This window comes from Strongylocentrotus purpuratus, unplaced genomic scaffold (assembly GCF_000002235.5).
Source record: "Strongylocentrotus purpuratus isolate Spur 01 unplaced genomic scaffold, Spur_5.0 spur5_contig_858, whole genome shotgun sequence".
In the NCBI taxonomy this organism is placed as follows: Eukaryota; Metazoa; Echinodermata; class Echinoidea; order Camarodonta; family Strongylocentrotidae; genus Strongylocentrotus; species Strongylocentrotus purpuratus.
In genome coordinates, this window is record NW_022145566.1 from 1,509,505 (window position 1) to 1,534,216 (window position 24,712).

General features: G+C 38.4%; 1 protein-coding gene across 1 annotated transcript; it reads right to left on the reverse strand.

Moving 5' to 3' along the window:
* Positions 1-5,860: 5,860 nt before the first annotated feature.
* On the reverse strand, positions 5,861-24,257 carry LOC585008 (cytochrome P450 3A24). Its single transcript, XM_030997490.1, has 13 exons — positions 24,159-24,257; positions 22,528-22,621; positions 20,831-20,883; positions 20,139-20,235; positions 17,820-17,936; positions 16,317-16,405; positions 15,244-15,395; positions 13,522-13,661; positions 11,426-11,602; positions 9,682-9,902; positions 9,202-9,339; positions 7,860-8,022; positions 5,861-6,501 (listed from the first exon to the last, which is right to left on the reverse strand). Exons 1-13 carry the CDS (start codon positions 24,233-24,235, stop codon positions 6,424-6,426), a joined length of 1,596 nt encoding a protein of 531 aa, XP_030853350.1. The 5' UTR covers positions 24,236-24,257; the 3' UTR covers positions 5,861-6,423.
* Positions 24,258-24,712: the final 455 nt, after the last annotated feature.

Consider the following 24,712-nt stretch of genomic DNA (forward strand, 5'->3'; position numbering starts at 1 on the left):
ATGTTTATATTTTGAGATGCGGAGAAGCATTATACACCCATCACATTTAATATCTGTCCTTAGTTTCTTAAAGGTATGTCTGTATTTGTCTGTGAAGGGCATTTACATGTGATGTGATACATTTGTCTCATCGGTTGGATTGCCCACCTTGAAATGTGTCAGCATTATGGCGAACTGTATAAAATTGACGGTAGGGGTTAGTGATATGTTGCTGAACGTAAAGAGAGAAGAGTCTACCGGTATATAAATGATGTTAACGTTCGTGGAGTCAGGAAAATGGTGTTGTAACATTTATACATGAGGTTTACTTGAAGAAATTACATTCAAAGAATTAGAAAACTGATGAGATGCATGTATCGCTTTTTACAGTTGATTTAAATTTGAAGTAACAATTTTTAAATGTACTTTAAATATATAAAGCTTACACCAGGATTTGAAAACTCCTTCCTCTGTATGGTTTATTTTAAAGCAGTGATACAGAATCTTATCATAGTTTTCCACGGCACTGTTTTTGTGATCAGTCACGTACGTAGATTAACTGTATACCAACATGCATGATTCTGAAATTCATGAAGAAGTGCCACATGTTTACTTGCATCAGTAAAAATTGAAACAATGAGGGTGTTGTCAAGGGGCAGTTGATTTCCCTCCGAATCTTCTCACTGTCTGGGGTTTTGACCGTCACTTCATGGCAGGATTTCAATAGATACATACATTTAGGCCCTTCTTCATGACTAACACCATCATGATTGGCCCGCCTATTTATAGTGTACCTCATGCCTTTTAGAATCACCCCCTCCCCCCTGTTGTTTACATTTCTTGTTCTCTCTGCACACAGATATATGCACAACTCTCCAGCATTGCTTATTGCTGTAACTTGATCGTAAATTGGCATTGTGTGAAAATTGCAAGATTGATACATCATTAACATGTAATTGCTCATGATTTCTTTGGGCAATGCAGCCCTAGTTTTTAAATGTAAATACCTTTTTCACTGTGTGTAAAATCATGACAGCTTTGCAGGCTCCTCTAAAACTGATATGCAATAGGTACAGTAGGTAATGGAGTACACACATTTACAAATACATTTTTTTTTTAGCTTTCAGAAGATCAAGATAGTTTGAGAAGTTGTTTCATCTGAATGGCATTTGATGTTAATTTGGGGTTATGAAGAATTTATGGACATCAAAGTCTGAAATTCTGAATCCTATGCTGATGTTTAAGCACCCTGAGAGCTTTTTCGAGCAATCTTCCTTGTCATCTTTATCCTGTAACAGAAGAAGGATGTATGGAAAGATGCATAAATATTTATTGATGAACCACTGCACGCCCATTCTGTAGAAAAAAAATTGAAGTCTTTAGTCTTTACATATCGTAATCAATCTAAGAATAAATGTAGTAACCAAAGTTCTTTTGAAAGTCTTCTATATTAATGTCTGTCTAGTGTGCTAGCTGTGGCTGTAAATAAAGAAATTTCCTGTATGTGATTGTGAAGCACAGATTTGGTTGAAAAATCTCATCGCATCTCTACATGTATGTATACGTGTATTTATCCAGCTGGGCCATATAAGTACACTATTGAGTGTTTTGCCCCTAGACATTTGAGAGTAGACTAGATGCTATACATGCTTAATCACAGCAGAGATTGATGGAAAGGTAGTTGAGAATGTATACGACCACTGTCCACTGACTTACCCCTTATTTGGACTCTTAAATTGCTGTGCAATGCTACATGTATTGGAGTACTGCTTATGATTACATGTATCATCAACTTATAAAATTGTTAATGTTGTTAAAAGAATTAGAAAATGTTAGACTACCATTTTTGTATTATTCTAAGAGGCTTCTGTTTGTCAATTAAAATACAAATTTATTCGGTTGATATTGCCTAACAACTTTCACATCTGGGGGTACTTAACATATACGTATTCAATTTTATATCTTAGTTCTAGTACTAAGTTATTTCTTCTTACCCAAATTATCACATGAGTTATCCGATTTTGTTAAATATAAATGTATTAAAAAAAAGGTTTAAACAGTAAGTATAGTTGACTAAAAATATATTAGAACTATGAATGTATGATGGCACATCAGACAGGTTTACTGATCAATATCCTTCTATAGTCGTAGTTTCAAGAAGAGCAGTATTTGTATAGAATATTGACCAAAATTCCACTCTTAGTAATTTATTTTCAAAGATTCTATCATTCTGTATTGATTGACAACAGGAGGAAATACCATTTCTAACCTTTCTAAACTTAATGATCGCAGATAATTTCAAATCATACTTCAAAGAGTCCATGATGTACCTCGAAAATAAAAAAGGTAGATTTGTTTAATTTTTTACAGAAAATAAGAGAGGAACAGAGAAACAGGTATATGTTAAGGTAGTATTATAATTGTCGTCGTTATTATTTTCAAACTTCTAGTTTGTAATCTTCATAAAGGCCTAGCTGAAAAATGAAAATCTTTTAGTGCAATTATTCACATTGAATGATACAGCAGTTGCTTTATTTTATGAACATATACATGTATTTGTTTCTAATTCTGCATGATTGAATTTATGTTAATATCTATTTTTTTAATGTTATTTTTGCAGAGAGATTGTGTTTCCTTTGTTACAAGATAGCTCAAAGCAGACAGTTACAATTATTCGTTTGACATTTCTTTTAAACCTCCATGGTGAATATTTCCAGTGTTTACAAGAAACAGTTGAAGGTTTTTGAACATGTATGAAAGTGGTCATGTGATCTGCCAGAGATTATGGCCAAGTTCAACTCCTGGAGAGTTCCCCAATTGATTAGCCAGTTCAGCTGTTCAACAATTATATTGATTCATGTAATCCTACCTAAAACTGATTTTCAGTGTAAATTTGTCTGCTCCATTGACTCCAAAATTATGAATATTCAGAGATATGTATTTGCATATTCATATTACAATACGCAGTCCACATTTGAATAATAGTTAAAGGAAAGATATCACCAACGATACGTCTTGAATGTTTCCCTGATATTAACAGTATTTTGGAGCATGGTGATTGTGATTTTCATTAATTGATCATGAGACAACTTGGTAAGTGTTCTTCTCGGATATGTTAAAGATAATAGGTCATTGTGTGCAATGCGTCTTGTACGACACAGGTCTTTTATCCATCAATTTCATCCAACGTCAAAATCTCTTGATTTGACATATGAATAATTGAGATATCACCACCATTAGAAATGATCTAATCAAAGAGGTTTTTTAAATGAATAAATGGATAGATATATGCTATACTGTACACATTTTCCCCCTTCTTCTTCTAACTGAAATGTTAATGTGAGTTTTGACAATGCTGACTGCTGAAAAAACACGTGGTTCAGTGATGTATCATAAAGTAAAAAGTGTGTCAGTATGAATGTAGGCTTGATGAGTATGCAATATTTGTTACAGTCGTGTATAAAACCCTTTGATATTTTTATTTATACATTAGCAGTGGAATCAAATAAATGTATATCATATGAACATGATATGAATTAATGATTTGTCATTGTTTCATTTTTCCTCCTTTATGATTATGTTTGTTTTATCTGATTCTGACTCCTTTCTTACAAAGTAAAAATTAACATTGCTTTTAGTTATGTGATTTTCCATTATTGTTCACGATATTCCTAGTTTCATATTTCGTATTAACTCTCTCCTTTCTCATTCTTTTTCTTTCTTTAATTGTTCCTTCCTTCTTTGTATTTTATTCATTTATTTCTGCATGGTTTATCAAATTGCATGATATAATCGACATGAGAAAAAAGGCCCCACATTGAGTAAACAAATTGCACATGCAAAGACTAGTAGTCATTATTATTACCTTTATTATTATCATCATTATCAAAATCACAATCATTCTTACATTGTTTTTACACGTTGCAAAACGTGAACAATGGCATCACCAAACATTTAACGAAATGGTCTGAATGGCAGACTCTCACTGAGAGTTATGATGATGGACTTATCAAGTGGTTCACTGCATCTCTGGTTACAAAACAGGCAATACTAGTGAGAACAAAAATTAATTAGTACATCATTCACGTATATTTAATATAACCATCAATGTAACTTGTTAACATGTGAGCAAATTAATCCTTTCGTTTGATGAAAATGGAATACAGCACATGTCATTTTCTGTTGGATTTCTCTATCCATTCATGCAAGCGATCATTAGTCTCAGAAGAATGACAATGTTTCTGTTGTTACCCAATACAATTTACCATATACAAGTTTGATATTGATATCTTTCAATTCATAAGAAATCTTACACTTTAAAACAACATATCAATCATGCAAGAAGATGAAAACATAAAGGCTATCTACAGGCAAAACTCACTTGCACACACACGGAATATAAAGTACATTTACATTCAACAAGCAGCCGTTTTTTATTTTGACGTAAACAATATTATATATTAATTACATGTGCATTTGTACTTTTGATATTTGGATCCATTTATATCACAGACCATGCTTTAAGGTAAAATATTATCATGAATCGCGTACTTTATTTCTATTTCAATATTAGGCAAGGAGCATTCTAAAATTGAACGTTACATTAAAGGTATTACAAAGTTTTGGTATGGGGTCATGAATTTGGTTCAAATTAACATATTGGAAGCGTATGCGACCCTACAATATTCATTGATCGTTGTCCCGGTTGAAATCGAGTCTAAAGTTATAAAATTATAAATAATAAACTCTTTATGTTGTATAGCTCCCTCTCAAGGTCAAGATATTAATTTAGCTATGAAACAATGTTTGTTGACTAAAATCGACCAATTGGCTATTTCCATTTGGAAAATATATATCACAACTACATATTTGAAATTTATCAAAAATTTACCGGGAGCACCGGTAAATTTTTATATTCAATTTTTCTCGAAAACAGAAGTGTTTTAGGGGTTAATTTTTTTAGTGCTTATAATACATCCACAGGGGCATCCAAATATATCAAAATTGTAAAGATTCACTATCCACCCAATTTTCAAAATTTCCCAAAACTTTGTATTACCTTTAAAATGTCTTCAAAGAAAAACTACGGGAAAAAATGCTCTGCCAAAATATATGATGAAACAAACACATACATGCACGCACGCAAGCACTTAAAAAAAAAGAAGCAATTTTGTTTTATTTCTCCAAATGTGTAATACAAACAATAACATACAATTGAATAAAATAAACGTTTTCAATATTAATTGCTTATATATATAAACATAATTAAACAAAGACTTATTTGCAGTATAGTAAACGTTTAAGTACCTAAACATAATATATATGTCAATTGTAAATGTTCTTCACTTATATATATATACAGTATATATAAAAAAATAAAAAAAATCTGGAGGCAATTTTAGTGGAACAATGCCTGCTCCTCTCTGCCCCCTCCCTGCCCCCTCCCTCACACAAACACCTCCATCCACCCAAACACATACCCACCTACCCACCCATCCCACACACACACACTACTTACTCAGTGGATGTCTGCTAAACATTCTCAACTCAGAGAAAAATATACTAAATAAGTAAGTTAACCAGGCTGCAAAATAGAGTTACAATTTTAACAAGCTCACGGTGGAGAAGAAAAAAATCTTAATTAATCTTAAGCTGCTCCCACTTTAAGAAATGTGATCCCAGCTTTCCCATTCTGATGGCTATTTTCTTTTCTTCATCCCTATACTTAAAAATATGTTTTTCCCCATCTTTTCTAAAGTTGGTACTCGCCCCCCCCCCCCCCCCCGATCTTGACATTTTGTAACATACTTCACCATGAAAATAATAGTATTACACATTTTTATTCTATATGAACTACTTGCCAACCCAAGAAATATATCTCGCCATTCTAAATCTTTAATTTAATCTAACTCAAAAAGTTGTTCTAAAGCCTGCCATATACTTTGAACGCACACATACGCATGCACACGCACCCACTCACGCAGACACGCCCAAATGACAACACATAAATGATAATGTCTACATTCTATATATTGGGAATATGTTCATGCTGTTGAATGTTTTAAGGTGCAACCAGGAATGCAAACATAATACTCTGGCCAAAATTTACTTTACATCTACAAGTAAAAAAAAATCATATCTATACATTTCATGTGAAATATCAATTACAATCATAAATGTGATTCTCTACACGATCAATGCCATGAATATGAACATTTATGATATATCAATATCGTCGTATTTAAAATCATATGATGTATTCTATTAAAATCTTCATTTAGCATGTTAAAACTAGGAGAGCTGCGTCACATTACTTTTATTCATGATGTTATGATGGTATATACTGTAGTTTTTTCTTTCTTTTTAATGTAAGCTTTATCTCTACCTTTCTCGCTTGTTTTTCATTCTATGTTACACCGTACAACTCTTTTTACCTCCCTCTTTTTAGTTGCGCTTGACTGCTCGAAGAGTAATGCCGTTGGGAGGAGAAAGGAAACCATTGGTTGCTTGCTTTGGTGGCATCTATGATAAAATAGAAGAACAGTACCACAATAAACATCACTCCAAATCAAATCGAATCCCATCAAATCAGATCAATTCTTTTAAAAAATGGGGTGGTCCTTATACAAGGTTCACCCCAAAAGAAAAAGCATACCCTTGACTTGTTGTGATTTATACTAATACCCAGGGGCAGCAATTTCTTTTCATGACCGGGGGGGGGGGGGAGGGACGAAATGCGAGGGACGGGGGAGCAGTGGCGTATAATGAGCAAAAACGGTTTTTTTTTTTGGGGGGGGGGGGAGGGGGGAGAAGAAAAAAAAAATCCGCATCCCCACTCTTACATGGTACATGCAGGCCCCGTGGAACGTTTCTCAAAGTGGGGGGGGGGGCTTGAGTATTTTTGATTAGGTAGAGCAAAGCGAACGGAGCAAGTGGAGCGGGGGTCAAGGGGCGTAGCCCCATGAAGCTCAGGGGTTTTAGGCATTTAATAACGGTCAGCTGAGCATCCAGGGGGTGGAGCCCCGGAAGCTCAGAGTTTTTTAGGCATTTAATAACGGTCAGATGAGCATCCAGGGGCCCGCCTTAGAGACCATGCCAGTGCCTGCATTGGCATCCCCAACTCCCAACATGACTGATTACACACCCGCGTCCAGAAAAGGCGTCGAAATGGTGTCTATTTCAGGTTACGGCGTCGTCGACGTTTTTCCTTAAAAAGGGGTGTTTTTCGAGCACGTACTGATCTCACAATTAACCCCCCCCCCCAAAAAAAAGGGTAGCTTTTCAGGTTCACAGGTTTCGACGTTGTGCGATGCGATGCGCCATTAGGGTCCATTTCAGAAAAGATTCGATACGCCATTGGGGTCGATCCATTTCCAGTTGATGGACACGGGGAAGGTAGCACTTGTGTGTGAGAGTGATCCCCCCCCCCCCCGGATCGACATATCCAATAACCTCCGCGCGTGGTCTTCACTCATCGCACGATCCCCCCAAACAACCGTCGGGGTCCAGAATGAGAGATAAGGACTACTGTCACCGGATCAGCGTTGAGTGTGTGCTGTGTTGGACTATTCCCATGGCAATTGCAAGGGCTGCACGTGGGTTGTGATTTCACCTCCCGAATTCTTGCATGTGAGGAGGAGGAGGAGGAGGGGGGGGGGGGGGGGGGGGGGGGGAGGGGGTAGTTTTCTGTAGGGTACACAAGAAGGATTTTAAGAATAACGTACGAATGGTAGGAGTTTGCCTGCGACTCGACTGCATGAAGCTAGCTGCGGATCGACACGTATACGTACTTAAAGACGCACGGTGAGTTGTGGCTATTGTATTAGCTTTTCTGCCCTGCTTCAATCACCAATTCTTATACTGTAACCAAGAAAACTAACCTCCGTTTGAGGGCAGGTTTCAATCTGGTATTTCTGCAGAATTCGTACGATGACCATCTTGGCTTCCATTATTGCAAACCTCATCCCAACGCAGGCACGAGGCCCTGTTCCAAACGGCATCCAAGCACATGGGTGATGTTTTTCACGGTTTTCTTTGCGGAATCTGTTATTAACAAACAAATACAAATTATGCATAATATTATGCAGTTACAAATTAGTTATAGTGCATTCTCAAAGCGGTGTTTACCCGTCAAGGTATGTTATTCACCTACAAGCAAATATCCCTTCAGATGGGACTAACATCCATATGATTGGTCCCTCGATCGATCCCTCTTACTACATTGTATTACTAATAATAAGGTAACATTTTAACGCACCTAATACTACATTTCTAGGCGCTCTGATGCTGTTGTCCTAGCAGACATTATAGGTAAACCATAGTACCTCTACCAGACATTGACACATTTCTTCAAGTACAAGGCACCCACGAGGGTTCGCAAGAAGGATGTGAGAATAATAGAAGTTGGCCTACCACCCGACCGCAGCTGCGAACACGCACGTGCAAAAAGACATACGGCAGGTTGTGACCATTATGGCATCATAGTTGGAGGTGGGAAGAAGCGGAAGCAGATCGCAGCCGGGAAGAGTGACCATCATGAATATTGAAGGCAAGGGGAATAATTTTGAATTATACACGTTGAGGTATTATAGCCAGTGGAGATTACAGAGGATCGGAGTGATGTGTCAATAATACTTTGAGCGATTGACATGCAAACGTGCTGCAAAGTTTTGGATGCGCTGGAGTGGACTATATGGTAGCGAGGGTGGTAGATTGGGTTCTAGCCCCTAGGACAACTACCCCTAGAACAACTACCCCCTAGGGCAACCACCCTCTAGGACGAATACCCCCGGGACAACTACCCACGGACAACTTCCCGAGACAACTACCCCCTAGGACAACTACCCCTGGAAAACTGCCCCCGCGGACAACTACCCGTTAGGAAAACTACCCCTGGACAACTATTCCCTACGAGGCTACGACAGCCACTCTCTAGGACAACCACCCCCGGACAACTATTCCAGGGGATAGTTGTCCCGGGGTAGTTGTCCCGCGGGGACGTCGTCCTAGAGAGTGGTTGCCCTAGGGGGTAGTTGTTCTAGGGGGTAGTTGACTGGGCGTGATCCGGGGGTTGATGTCCAGGGGATAGGTGTCCGGATACGGGTAGATTGTAGATGCCATTAGATGCTAAAATTAAATGCCTTCTCTGCAACGAGATAATATTTATTATTATTATATAATTATTATAAATGAAGAATTATTTTTACCAATCAATCAGCATACCTTTCAGGATCAAATGTTTCCGGGGCAGGCCACAAATTGGGGTTACGATGGATGGTGTAGATAGGAATGAAGATTCGCATGCCTTTTGGAACGGTGAATCCGTTGACGTTGAATGGCTCATTACATACGCGATCAATCCTGAGAGAGGAATATTATTGGTTTATTCATATGGTAGTTTGCTTGGTTAAAGTGGCACCACAAACTTCTTTCTACAATCCATTTATTAGTTTTTAATGTAGCTTAATTGTTTACATAATGCTTTGAAATGCTTGTAACTGCCCCAGAATCATAATTGGTCATTGGTAGTCCATGAGAGTGTCAACTGAAGGGTTTTTCAATTTCGAAATCATTCGACAGATCCTTTTTAATGATTCAAAACAGAGAAAAACTAACAATCAAAACCTGACAATATAGGTATACAGAGTATGCATCTTTGGGAATTTGCAAATCACAATAGAGACAAGGAAAAAACAAACATACATTATGGCTGGTGGATATATGCGTTCTGTCTCGCAAAAGATTTGTTCAAGGTAAGGCATTTTCGAGAGTGATTGGTATCCGACATCCTCTGCCTTGGGCGCTACATCGTTGATTTCATCCACAAGTTTGTCCTGTACGTCGGGATTTGTTGCAAGGAAGTATAGCAAGAATCCACAAGTGGTGTTTGTTGTCTCATAACCAGCCAAGAAAAAGATCAAAGCCTAGTCAAATACAAAAGATAATATATTTCTTTTAGCAGACTACATGTACAGTACTTTCAATGTAACGCAGGAAAATTACACGTATCTTCTGTCCTGGAACATTTAGTTTCGTTCCCCAAAACCTATAATCTGGATTTATATCACACTTCATAAATTGCTACTGAGCACTGTATACAGTACTTGGTTTATCATACAAAGGTCATCGGATTCGTGCAGCCAGAATGTAGATAATTTCAAGTTCTGTGCTAGCGTTGGTGCTAGTTTTAACGCTAGTTTGATCTAGCACCAGAGGTGAAATCATTCAATCTCTGCAAGATTTTTTCACCTTTCAGTGGATTCCTACGACTTAAATGCAATATGGGCAAAAGACACTCTTGGTGCTATTTCCATAGCTTTTAGCATCCTACCAGGTGTCCATATCTCTCAGTAGGAGACCAGCATGTAGGTCCCGTGACCAATCTCTGGCAACAAAGGTTTGAAAGTGTTTTTGAGTTCCCTGATGAATACCGAACAATTTTGACTTGGGCTGCCCCCTTGAAAATCCCAGGCATTTTCGTGAGGGGTCAGCAAAGGTCACACAGGGTTAGAAATTCAAATAGTTCCAATCGTGTCAATATGCATATCAAATTACCCGTCTGGTCATGAGGATTCCAAAAATGTATAGTTTGCTATACCTCCGACCTTAAATAAGGGTGCTATGGTCAAAAACGTTGAAAGGTCAACACACTTTTGACTGGTGGTCAAATTTATCAACACATTGAACATTATTTAATTGCATATCAAATTACTCGTCTGGTCGTAAGGATTCCAAAAATGTATAGGTTGTTATACCTCCGACCTTAAATGAGGGCGCTATGGTAAAAAAGGTCAATGCACTTTAGAAATTCACCAACACAGTTAACATCGTCCGATTCTAATGATTTTAGTGTCTAATATGTTTTCTGACCTAAGCAATTTTTAAATAAAAAATGGTTGCCATAACCTTGAAATTTCCCCCTAAACCCATGAATAAGAAGTTGTTAGATGTTTGTCACCGAAACAGCAGCCATTTTGAATTTACATGGTCAAGGTAAGCACTTTTACTTTTGAAAGTTGTATAGTTGAATTTGCCATGTCACAAAACATATTATTAGACCCTCAAATTATTAGAATCGGAAAATGTTAACTGTGTTGGTGAATTTTTAAAGTGCATTGACCTTTTTGACCATAGCGCCCTCATTTAAGGTCGGAGGTATAAGAACCTATACATTTTTGGAATCCTTATGACCAGACGAGTAATTTGATATGCAATTTAAGGTTTTCCGTGCAAGGCATCAAACGCATGAACTTTCTATCTCCAGTCATTAAGTTCAAACCAAACTAAACCAAAGTATATTATTTGAGGATATTTATGGCAAAAGAAAGGTATTCTATGAGGTTTATGTCAAATTTATATGAAGAACAGTAATTTCTTTAGTATTCAAAATTTTCCTTATATTCTTTAAACACAACTTTTGAATATTTTCTGACGATGAAGGGATTACCTGGCTGATCACCTCACTTTCGTTTAGCCTGATTTTCTTAGAACTCTTTTTCTGAAGTCCACCCTCATCAATGGCCTCATCTTCTGGGTCACCATGGATACCATCTGCTTTATTCTTGTTATTGCCGGTTATGTCTCTTTCTTGGGCGTCCAAAAGAAGCTGAAGATAGTCGATCCTCTATACGAATTATAATGCAATAAAACATTACAAAGTAAACTAATACTCTTTGGAATAAAATTGTTTAAAAACATGAAATTAGTGTTGATCACGGATAAGAAAAGGAGATATTTTAGAGATATCTAGAAACAGTCAAAAGAAGGGTTATATGAATGAATCGCGGGAGCTCGTTCTAGAGATGAAAACCACATGTCTCAAAAGCGTTCTCACCAGTAATGGTAGGAAAGTACGGTCAGGATCTTGACTACGGTGTGCCCCCTCGGAGCCAATGTCATTCTGTTATTTGTTTACTGACCGTGAAGACGATCATGATCAGCTACGCTCCACGATTCTGAACTCAGGGTACGTTACATTTTGTAACGAGTTGGTTTCATACAGTATCAAATTTGCATAATGAAGAAAAAACTACCAGCAAGCTAGGATAAAACCATGCTCACATGCTTTTACATTAAGGTTTGAATACGAGCCATATCATGACGATCCATGATTTTGAGTGTTGAATCAAACTCCACTCAAGACTTCTGTACGAGTTGTTGGATCAATAGAAGGTCAGAAATACTAGAAGTGACACCAGGCCCATGCTGTCATGCTTGTTGGGTAGATGTTATAATGACCCCAATTTGTTACAATTGAGGAGCAATCTCTTGGACGCAATTTATTTCTGAAGATGTTTAAGACAATTTTATAGAGACAGAAGAGACAGAATGGCTAGGTTTATTATTCATTTCTTTTAAAGGATCAGCGAAAATTCACAGGGAAACTTCATCAGAATACGGGTGCTAGAATACACAACACTGTCCGATTATGTCAGGTAGTGGGTTATGGGAACATGTTGAAGAATCATGGTCCGATAAATGATCCTTGAGGAACACCATGATCAAGACGATTTACATCGGCTGGTGCTACCCCCAAAATAAAAAGTAAACCAGGTCTGAGCAGTACAGCTAGTACACACTTCAGATGGCTGATGTAGGATCTAATAAGTCAAATGCAACCATTGGCAACCAAAACTCTACAAAATATAATAAAAAAGCTACACATTCCTTGGCCATAGCCTGCAAGGTATCATTCTTTATTTTCCCAAAGGCCATCTCAGTAGGGCCACGATGTTGTCGATAGGCTGACTTACAATCAATGGTGAGCTCGTTCAGCTCCAGGTGCTTTGAAACCTGACAAAGATCTGATTTTCAATGATCTTGGATAAAAAGGGAAGATTGGCGATCGGTCAATGGTAATTTGAGTTAAGTCTATTCAAGTTGACAGTAATTTCTATCAAGGATTGTGGAAAGTCATTTTACTCCAAGGAAGGATTAACTATTGTCACAATATAAAGAAGAAATTTGTCAATGTTTTGTTTAATAAGAACATAAAGGAGAGGGAGAAAGAACCTGATACATCGAGACTATCTTTTCCTTGTTATCTTCTGGGAAAATTATTTTATTAGCGAATCTTTTAGAGAGGTCATTCGTAGAATTAAGTGTAAGCAAATACTTGGAGATAATTATGTTCAAGAGGGTGATGAGTACAAGAAATGTCGTTTCCTTCAATGCAGCATGACGAATTTACTTTTAGAACTAGCCTGATAAGCTTGTGGATCTAATCCAAATACTTGATATGATCACTAGCTGTACGACACAGACCAAGATATTTCCAGTCGTCATCTGGCACGCCTCGCTTCATACATTTCGTCGGAGTACCCAGCTGGATAAAAACCAGTGAAAACGTGTTTGGGTTGAGTGTGTACAGGGATATAGGCTCATATGGATTGAAATGATATAAATCAAAGCATATCTTCCTCAAAATATGGTACCCTTCAATGACAATGATTGAACAAGGTGTAATTTCATCGTAATACCTTCCTCAATAAATGATCGTCGTAAGAATTGATTGCCAAAACAAGTGAAGTATGAAGTACAAACCTTTGCACTATCTGAATTCTTTGACTCTCGGCGAACCGCACTCGTCTTCTTGATGATATCGGCAAAGAATTGTGTTGATTTCCTATCGATGATATTGAAGTCGAGATATTCGAGGATGGGTAAGGTCCAAGGGAAAAGAGCTGTTGAAAATCGATATTGAGCAGATGGAAACCTTGTTATTATGATTAGTCACCAAAGTTAAAGAACGATAAAACCGTGACCCTTTGTTTCAATTTACTCAGACTATATACCATAATAATAATAATAATACTCAGCTTTTATATAGGGCGAATTATAACTAAATCTCTAAGCGATTCCAAACTTGGAGATTATTACCCCGGCTTTAGCTGTGCTGCCATTACGGCGCTCTAGCATTTCAAGGAATTAATTCCTGCCAGATACCCATTTACATCACCTGGGCTGAGTGTGGCAAATGTAGATCAATGTCTTGCCAAAGGACCGCGGCGGGACTCGACCCGCGGACCTTGTGATCGACAAATGGCAAATACTGGTTAACGCTGTCTACGTCTCCTTTTGGACAACTGCACGTAAACGAATGGACTCGCGCGCTAAACTGGGTCAGTGCGCGCTAGCGTTGGCGAAACAGACCGAAGTTCTCCTCACGGTTCGGTTTCGCATTTGTTGCACGCACGCGAATGCTGCGGTCGCATTGTCCGTAGTCGTTTTATACCCGATTGGCCCTCGGTAAGGCCACGGGAAAGACACATAACGGTCATGACATACTCCCTTTAATTTAAAAGGCATTAATTTAAATAATAACCTGGATTTGTATAGCGTTTAATTCGAAAGAGCGCTTTACGGATATTATTAGCCAGGTCACTGGATTCATTTATACTCTATGTGCACCATCTCCACTCCCTGTGGAGTATTCGTACCATACGTTCACCTTGAGGTATATATGTCATATGACAATTGCTAGCACAAAGGATTTCGTCATCCTACCTGGGGGTGTTTCTGACTTTACGAACAACTTGTATATGAAGTGCCAGATAGGATGTCCAAAGTTTTTTCTGATATTTTAAATAACCTCACTTAAATTATGGCAACAAATATACTTTGCATTTAGAATGTTTATTATCATAAGAATGTTAATCTACATCTGCACAGTTCAACTTTTGTTTATGTATTTAATAATGATTGAGCATCCCATTTGCCTTTCAAATACAAGTCGTTCGGAAAGTCATGCGTAACTTTACGAACAGCTTTATGAAACACCCCCCCCCCCACCCAGGTCCCTATTTCTCTCCTGGGTATGAAGATCAATGCCTTGTCAAAGGGTATTAATGCCGTGTCGGGATCAAACCCTCGACTTTTGCATTTCGATTCAAGTCGGCCTAAACCACTCGGCTACGACACCTCTAAAAGGCAATAGGCAATTCACAATTATGAAATGGTTCGAACGACCCCGAATATTCATAAATCTTTTTAAAATGGAAAAGGCAAACTCTGAGCATTTCGGAATAATCACTGTCAAAGATATGTAGGTGCTTTATCAATACATATTGTTTGCCCTCTTTAGAAGAAGACTTTCATCTATGTTCCATAGAATGTAACGTCGGTACATAAATGAATAATGATCCCATAACTTTCATGAGCAGCTATCCTGTAGTCGTCTCGGTGGGTTTCACAATTTTGCACTCAAGACCCCTTTTTTCTGCCCATGTGCACATGGGTGGCTTATGGACCTAAAGTGTTACTTACAGACTAGTAATAGATATGGGCTGGTAAAAATGTTGCCTGAAAAGGCCTTCTTAGCGTTGGTTACGAATGGACCAAAACGGTTTTCTTGGCAGTCGATGTTAAGTCCAAAGGCACAGCTTGCGATAGTGTCCATCACAAACGCTCCTACCAATCTACAAGTAAACGGTATAATAGAAAATGTAGCTTCTGCGATATCAAATATTTTAATCTAGAGGCTTTATATCCCTTTATCATGAAGGCTATGGGGATATCCTTTAACACTCATTGTACTGGGCTATTTTGAGCACCTCGTGACTGGGGGGGGGGGGGGCTGGGAGCCCCCCCTATGATCTCGGCCGTCGAAAGTCCGTTGAACACGAAAATGTGCATGTTTGTAGATATTTACGTAAAGAACAAGATGGTATAATTTGTTTTTTTTTCCTAATATGCAATTTGTTGTCGTTATAGCCTAATTAATTATGCAAAATCCAATTTTATGCATTTTACAGAAAATTCTACATAATCTGTAGACTTTATTTTCTTTTTTATTTTATTGTTTTTATTTCTTATTTATATCTATTGTTTATTTCTAATGTATTCTTTTGTTCTGGAATACATCAAGTTACTTTGAGAAACATATAAAAGTAATTTGATATCAATTCATATTTCCCACTTAGGAAGAAATACATCTAAACCTGTATTCACATTTCTGCTTGTACATGAATATATGCAATTATTATAGCATTATTTTGATGACATGCGCATACTAATTGTTATGTAACACCTTACAGGTATATCCGAATTCGACGAAAATGGTATCAAAATGTGCGTAAGACTTGAGGAAAAAATGTCATGAAACGACAATTCAAAATTCTAAGCGATTGCCGCGCAATTCCCGAAAATGTCGAGGGGGGCCTCCCAGGCCCCCCCCCCCCCAGTACAGTAAGGGTTAACAATATTAAGAAATATTACATTACTATTAAACATTACACATTGTATAAAGGTTAGACCATGATTAAGACGAGATTACAGATTTTAGCTTATCTTTCCCCTAAGAATACATGTATATCATTTTCTTTCATGGCAGTACTTACTCTCTGCACTCAATGTTCCCATGAAGCTCCTGGCGTTTCTCTAGGTGCTTCAAAAGCCTGTCGGCGCACTTATTTATTAGCGGAGACATCTGAACAGGTAAAACGGGAAAAGATCCAAACAAATGTAGGTTAAGAGTGAGATGGAAAAACCGAGTGTTGTCGTCGAGTCCATATCTTCCAAGGCCAATATTCAGTCAAATCCTAGTCTCCACTTCCCAAGTATTCACATTTACCCATTAAGATTGGAACCTTCACCCTCATCGCGACAAGATCGCAAAGACTGTCGAGAAGTAAACCCAAGTTTAATTTTCAATACCCTTTTGTAAAGCTAATCCAGCAGGCTATTTAAATTCCTTTAGCTTAATTTCTTGAAAGTTGATAGATCATGTTTAACCGAGGGTGCCTTGTTCATCTTATTTTCCTCCTCTACCCACTGCATCCAAAGCCCCAGTGGCGGATCCAGGGGGGGGGGGGGCCCGGGGTGCCCGGGCCCCCCCCCCTTGAGAAAAAAAATCATGTAAAATCACGCGATTTTTACCTTTTTAGGGGGTTGGGCCCCCCTGGCGCTCAAGGGGGGGGGGGGGGGGGTGCAAATTTAAAATTTTCGAGGACCAAAAAAAAAAAAAGTGCTCACTACCCCCCCCCCCCCCCCCCCCCCCACTGAGCGACTTTTCGGCTGGTTGAGTCGTTGCGATTTTTTTTGGGGACTCCAAAAAAAAAAAAAAAGTGTCCGCTTACCCCCCCCCCCCCCCCCCCCCCCCCCCCCCCCCCACTGAGCGACTTTTCGGCCGGCGCGATTTTCAAATTTTCGGGAGCAAAAAAAAAAAGAAGTTGGGCCCCCTCCCCTAAGAAATCCTGGATCCGCGCCTGCAAAGCCCTGTTACACTTGTCTATACACTAACTCATCCTGTTACACGAGGAACAGCAATAAAATGTTCTAATCTTCATCTATTTAGTTTTGTCAATAGTTTAATTTCACTGTAAATTTGCGTAATGGAGTTAAGCCACATTGGTCCGACTTATTCGAATTGGGTTAAACTCGCCTTTGGGTCTAAAATCGCATTTAGCTAAACGAAAAACCTCAGACTACCTTCCTTTGTTTAACTAAATTTTGTGCAAAAGCCTGAACCAAGCGCCGAGATTAAATTTTAGTAAATTTTAGCAACTGGCACTTGTGAATTTTTCACAAAGGTCTTGCATTACCTTTCCTCTTTTTTTGTGAAGGAATATTGTTGAACAAAGTATTATGATCAAAAGGCGATGGCTACACATTTAATTTCAAAACGGGCGTTCCGGGTGAAAATCGTATCGAGTTTTTAACGAAAAAAACTGATAGAAAACTTAGGCCCTGGAACTTTTAACTTTGCTGACAAATGTATAAATAACAGTGTGAAACACGTTGAAATAACAATGTTGGCAATGTGAGAGGAAGCACGTACTATGATATAGGGACTAGGTAGTATGAAATAGAAAATGACACGGACAAAAAAAGGGAAATATTACGAGTTTCATCTTGGCTGCGCTGAAGGTAGGTGTGACGATATTCCTGACGCCTTTCCAATGCTCATCTTTGGAGTTGAATAATGCATCTTTAAGGTCATCGCTGAACAATGGAGTCACCTGAAGTAAGGAGAAACAGAGCAATATTTGAAGTGGTTTACAATATAGGCTAGCCACACCGATAGTATTAGTCTGTTTGACATTGTATTTTTATGCCCATAATACACATACACTCAAGCCTCAGTCACACTGGGCGTATGACCAGTTGCTGATTTCTGACGATTTTTTTTCCTTTTTTTTTTCCAGGGGGGGGGGGGGGGGGGCCTGAATCCGCCAACAGCGCTAAGATTCAATCAGTTTGATTTTGGCGATTACAAGAAGTGGGTTATATTGATGTAGCATTTGTACCCTTTACAGCTCATTTTATGTACAGTATGTTATTACTAAAGAAGACAAAAACCAGTAAGTCACTCAATAGTGTCTGACAGTGAAGTCTAGCAAGTAAACGAGTTTCCTTGCATAATTTGAATACTAGGACACTGCTAACGTTTAAATTTCACAGATAGGACATACATGACATATTCATAATTCCTGCAAAGTTCTACAGAATTTGATGTTGGCTGCAAAAGGGACATAGTATCTTTAAAGACTGCCAAAAAAACCCTCCTTGCGACCTCTGACAACTTAAACTCCCGACCAGCGGTTGTCGAGAGTCGGCGACCGGTCGCAACTCTCAGGCGCGTAGCCAGGGGGAGGGGCGGTAGGGGCGGTGGTGGCGATGGGGGCGGTGGGGGCGGTGAGGGCGGTCCCCCCCCCCCCAAAAAAAAAAAAAAACGCGGGTCAAAAAAAAAAAAGAGAAAGAAAGAGAAGAAAAAAAGTAAGAGGACGTAGGAAGAAAAAGGGAAAAGAAGTCGAGAACGGTACAACGAATCGTCTTCTTTCTCTAATATTTTAATGAAACGTCAAAAGCTTCCGCGCTTCGCGCGGAAAGGGGGAAACTGAATACAGAAAAGGATTAAGAGTCGGGAAAAGTCAACGAATCGTCTTCTTTGTCTAATAATACGTCCAAGCTTCGCGCAGGAGGAGGGGGAGGGGACTGAATTTAGACAAGGATTAAGAGTCGAGAAAGGTACAACCAATCGTCTTCTTTCTCTAATAACTTTATGAAACGTCAAAGCTAAGCGCGAGAGAGGGGGGGGGGGAACGGATTCAGACAAGGATTAAGAGTCGAGAACGGTATTTTGAGTCGTCTTCTTTCTCTAATAAATTAATGAAACGTCAAAGTTTCCGCGCTTCGCGCGGGAGGGGGACTGAATACAGATAAGGATTAAGAGTCGGGAAAGGTACTACGAAACGTCTTCTTTGTCTAATAAAACGTCAAAGCTTCCGCGCTTCGCGCAGGAGGGGCGGACTGAATTCAGACAAGGATTATGAGTCGAGAAAGATACAACGAATCGTCTTCTTTCAAAGCCCCCCTCCCTGCACCCACCCCTATAGGGAGCGCGCTTTGCGCGCTCTTCAAGTGATTTGCACGCTTTGCGTGCTCACTACCACCCCCTTATTTAAAATCCTGGCTACGCGCTTGGTAACTCTAGTGAGATGACATCACCAATTACTGGGAGCATGATTAAGGAATACTACCGGAGGTGCTTCATATGTCTGGCTTACTTCGGATCATCAGGTCCTTGCGTCCGGTCGGGTGTTCGCGTTACACGGCTTTAGGTGTCGGGTAAATAACATTATATAACGTCCCTATGCGCTTCCAAGGAGTTTAAAAATGATAACCCTATCTTAAGGTGGAAACGCGACCACCCGACCCGACGCGAAGAACCGATGATTGGAAGTAAGCCAGCCATATGAAGTACCTCCGGTAGTATTCCTTAAGCATGCTCCCATATTAAGCACCATCCAAGACAACCGACTGGTTGCTATTGTTGAGGAAAGTTTGAATCCAAACTAGGGTTTGGATTTAGATACCATAGTGATTCAGCTTTAGCATAGGACGGTTGCGGGACGTGGGGCACTTTACCAAAAGCTTTGCAGAAGATAAGCATGTCCATGTCAACCTGTTTCTTGCGCTTGTATGCCTGTGCAGGTTCCTTGGTTATAAGTAGGTGAGGATGTCGTTATCCCACGCGGAAGATGATTAAAAAAGCAATTTAAAACTTGTCTAAAGATTCAGCATAACTTCTAGGCATTGTTTCTTTCAAATTGCTATTGCATATTCGGGTTTCCACTTCATCCTTAACATAATGATTATTTCATGTTGTTTGATTCACCATTTTGAGTCGTATTTGGAATTGATTTGAGAGTAATACATACCCAACGATTGGTGAAGCTACCAAAGTCTTTGACCATGATGTCTCTCAGCAAGTCCACATCAGTGATACACAACCCCGGTCGATGAAAATCGTACACACTGATATAGACAGTCATGGGAGGGAGCGAAAGAGAGAGAGAGAGAGAGAGAGAGAGAGGGTGGGGGGTGGAGGGAGGGGGCAGTAATTGGGACAGGGAAAACGGGGGAAAGAGTAACAAAATTAAATAGGAAAGATAACATTACGTTGGGTCCATTAAAGTGGATAGATAGACAGTCGTTGCACAAAGCAACATTTGAAAATAAGATTAAAGGGGTTAACATTACGATGGACAGGTGGAGAAAAAGAAAGAAGATTAACGTATATTATTGATCATGATTTTAATGAAGGGAATAGTATCTGGATATTAGGGCATTATTATTGTGATATCCTCTTATAAAGAAAAGACCTTCAAAATATATCCAGATGAACATGCAATTTTAATTTGATATATTATATTATTATATTATATATCTATTATAATATATATAATATTATTATTATCTAGAAATAGATGATAAGTTTAGAAAGACATATAGGAGAATAAGAAAAGGAAGATGATGAAGAAGAAGAAGAAGAAGAAGAAGAAGAAGGAGAAAAAGAAGAAAAGGAAGAATAATGAGAACCAAGACATAATAAGACAAAACGCATGCCTACCCAAAGATAGTCCCTTGTTCCTTGAAGTAATCAAGGAATGAATGCTGGATGCCCTGTGGTATAGAAGAGAGGAAGAGAGAGAGAGAGAGAGAGAGAGTGGGGGGGGGGGGGGGACAAGGGGGAAAGAATTGGAAAACAAAACTGAACAAGTTTTAGGAATATGTAATATCTACATTAAATATTCATTTTTACATTTGCACAATTCTTATTTGCTGAAACCGTAAGAGCACATTTTAATTTTTTTATTTTTATTTTGGTCCCCCCCCCAAAAAAAAATCGCAACGACTCAGCCAGCCGTTGAATAAGCGGGGGGAGGGGGGGGGGATGAAATTATGATAAATTTATGATGAAACATAAGACAAACAACTTCCTTACATAACCATTTACAAATATACTGAGACCATCAGGTCCGTAGATGCAAGTCGTCTTTTTCTTCTTAACAGTCAAACTTAAATGCTGATGAATATCAGATAAATCTAATAAGTATGAATGAGCTATAAAAAGTGTGTATTAAACGAGAAACTGATATTGACCATCAATTTTAGTGCACAAAGTGCTAATTTGAATGCTACAAATGAATTAGAATGCTAGAAGTACACCGTCGCGTGTCAGAAAATCGTGTTGCGCCAAATCGAATGACCAAATAGCCAAAGAAGCACATTGTTCATTAATTTGGATGAAACATTACGTAGATTCTAACGAAAATTCCATAGTTTTGAAAACTAGAAAAGGGAATATAAACCCGAGATATACCCGACTGCACTAAAACCGTCGAATTTGAACGCAAGACAAATTAATTTGAATGACAAACTCGCGAATTTGGCCGGGAAATCCTATATTAGATTCGGACTTCAGCGTCATTTCCTCAATTCTAACAATGTCGACATCATGAATTAAGCATGAAGATTTTTCCAATTCGACGAGACTTTTAAGTGTTTTTCAGCTATCTCAGCAGAAGACATGGACAAAATCCAAGGTTCGCTTGATTTGGATGATCATTTATGTTTAGGTCTTTAGGACAAGGTATTTATTGATATTATGACACTCAACAACTTCGAAATTTGTGAGGAATTAGGCCTAGACTAGGGGAAAATGCTACATACACGATTATCTTCCCTTTACTTACACGTATAAGAAGACAATCATGTACTACACTTCTGCTAATTTCATTAAATTATCAAATATAACCTTCGGTACAACCCTTATTCTTGATCGGATAACTTTCACACAAATACTATGCCCAAATGAAACATGATAATTCCCCTAACATGACTAAAATATGTGAATTATGCTAATTTTTCTTCATTTGGCAGTACCTATAATGACACGATGCGCCATTGCTGTAGCGTATGCGCATATGCACTGACCAATCAGAGCTCGTCTGATTAGAATAGGGTGTAAAATTACATCCCTCAAATATACACCCTTGCGTATTTCGTGTTTTACTCCCTGAAAGGTTTAATAGGGGGCGCCCTATTTTTCCAATTTCGTTTTACTCCCCAAGAACACCTGTTATTTCTCTGTGTGTAGCACGATTGTAACTTCCCCTTGAGCGTATAAAACAACTATTTTCTCAAAGCAGTCATTATTACTATACTATCGTACCTAGCTCAGGGTATTTTTGTCTTCAATTTACAGTGTGCCCAAAGCTCCCATGCCGATGACCGATATTTCGGAACTATCATAATGATTCTTACCTTAGTCCATTGAAGTGTGTTACCAAAGATGGGAACTGATCGAGGAGATTTTAAACCATGTCTCGTCCAGTATGAACGAATCCATAGATCGTTGCTGTGATCAAAGAAAATGAAGTAAAGGCTTTTAGCAGTTCTTGCTGTAAAATGTGATGTAATCATTATATGTCGCCTCATTATGTCAATCATTAACAGTACAGAGTTAGACCTAAATGAAATCTAACCTTAACAGACAGTTACTCTGAGACTGAATAGAAAACGGAAAAACAGAGAAGCAGACTGGTGAATATTTTAATTAAATCTGACAAAAATAAGAAAGCAATGCAATTTTGAAAGTTGTAATCACTATACGTATATGCATTGGCTGAATCGGTAATGTCACTGTGACGAAGTTAAAATATACGTTAAAATATGTTTTCAAAATGCATGAGTCAGGAAGTTCCTTACTTTTTAAGAGGACATATAATAATATGTTATCCATAATATATTTTGAGTAGTGCCCCAAAGAAGAAGGCACTTGAGAGAAAAAGAGAATTAATGAAGTCGAGATCGAGTTGTCCCATGACTGTGTCACAATCCACTGACCAAAATGTCAATTTGAGATTCGCATGGTTTTACTGATCTCATAATGCAAACATTCATAACTCCCTCAATTCTTGCCTTTCTGTTTTTGTTTTTTTTGCTTCCATGCCAATGAAGTTATTACAAAGGTTAAGGATAATAAATTTAGAATTCAAGGAACTAGGATAGCCAAATTATCACGTAAAGGACTAGACATTAGACCTTTACGCCCATGGTGGTGCAACGATAGACGCTATGAATATTAACTATCATTTAATTAGATTTGGAGCGTGTCTTTATATAAGTAGTATGCAGCAGATCTTTCAATCGAATTTAAACATTGCTTGATCGAACAATATCTTTGAGGAAAAAAACGAAGACTGAAAATCGCAGTAAAAAATCTTCATGAATAAGATCAGGCAAACATTGTCTAATGTGTCCTAAAAGGCATGTGCATTACATGGGAAATATTAGAACAATTAGAAAATACGATGCGAGCGAAGATAATGAAGAGGAAAAAGGAAAGGGAAAAGGAAAAAAAGACCTTATATGAAACTCCAAAGTCTACCGTGTAAAGATTTTGGTGGACTTTCAGGATTGAAGGGGGAAAAGATGTCTCGGCCAGTTGTTAGCTCAAATTTTAATTTACTAGTTGATTTAATTTATACAATGGAAGAAGTTTATCAGTTATAAATGGAGGTACCTTGCTATTCGGTATCTAAATCAAATAACGACCCCTCCCCCCCTCCCCCCCCCCCCCAAAAAAAAAGAGAATGCGAATTTGATTTTGTGGTATTATCTTAGTGAATACGTGATTTCAAAAAGTTTCTTTTTTTCGTAATAGCATCGTATTATAGAGTTAATTAAAAATAATGAGACTGAAAACTTCGTTTGATCCTCCCATCGTCACACAATCAACATAAAATTCCAATTTGAGAATGAAATTAACAAAATTAATTAAGGGTAGAAACGGGGGAAAATGTACCTCTAAATAACTTGTGACCTACTGAGGTGTTTTTCAATGAAAAAACCACTACATAATTATACGGAATACAGTTACGGCTGACACTTACCAAATGTAGATAATGAATATGGCGCCGACAAGGAACCATGTCAGAGAAAAGCTGAAGCCAAGAAAATTGATCTCCATGATGTTTGCAATCGAGAGCGTAATCACAAGACTGACGCTTTCTAAAAGGGAACTCGCACTTTTATAGAAAACCGTGAGATCAGAATTAAATGCTTTGTCATGGAACTTTGTTCAATGTTAACCCAGAGAAAGGTCCCTGGATATTTATGTCAACATAAATTATCATGCAATATTTCACGAATTAATATTAACTCTTTTTTGTTAATACTTCAAACAACGGACAAGTCTTACACATTCTAGACAACATGGACTCTCACCCTCTTCATGTATACGTTTTATTTGAACGACCAGGCAATTTAAATAAATAGATTGTGATCATGGCAGTAGGCGTATCGGCATAATTATTTAGGGCTTATGCCGAAAGGGTGGGTAGCGTCGCGTCGCGGCCCGTTGACTTGAACGCGACCATTCGTCCAAAGCCCCCCCCCCTGTTTGGCCGAAAGGGTGCGTTGGGAGTGTCGGGTCGCGTCGAACGCG

Coding starts and splice junctions, on each gene's coding strand:
- LOC585008 (XM_030997490.1), bottom strand. CDS start 24,235: ATGGAGATCAATTTTCTTGGCTTCAGCTTTTCTCTGACATGGTTCCTT. Junction 16,406..17,819: donor GCGCAGCCAAGATGAAACTC/GTAATATTTCCC, acceptor TTACCTGTTCAG/ATGTCTCCGCTAATAAATAA. Junction 9,903..11,425: donor AAAGTGAGGTGATCAGCCAG/GTAATCCCTTCA, acceptor GTATTTGACTAG/GCTTTGATCTTTTTCTTGGC.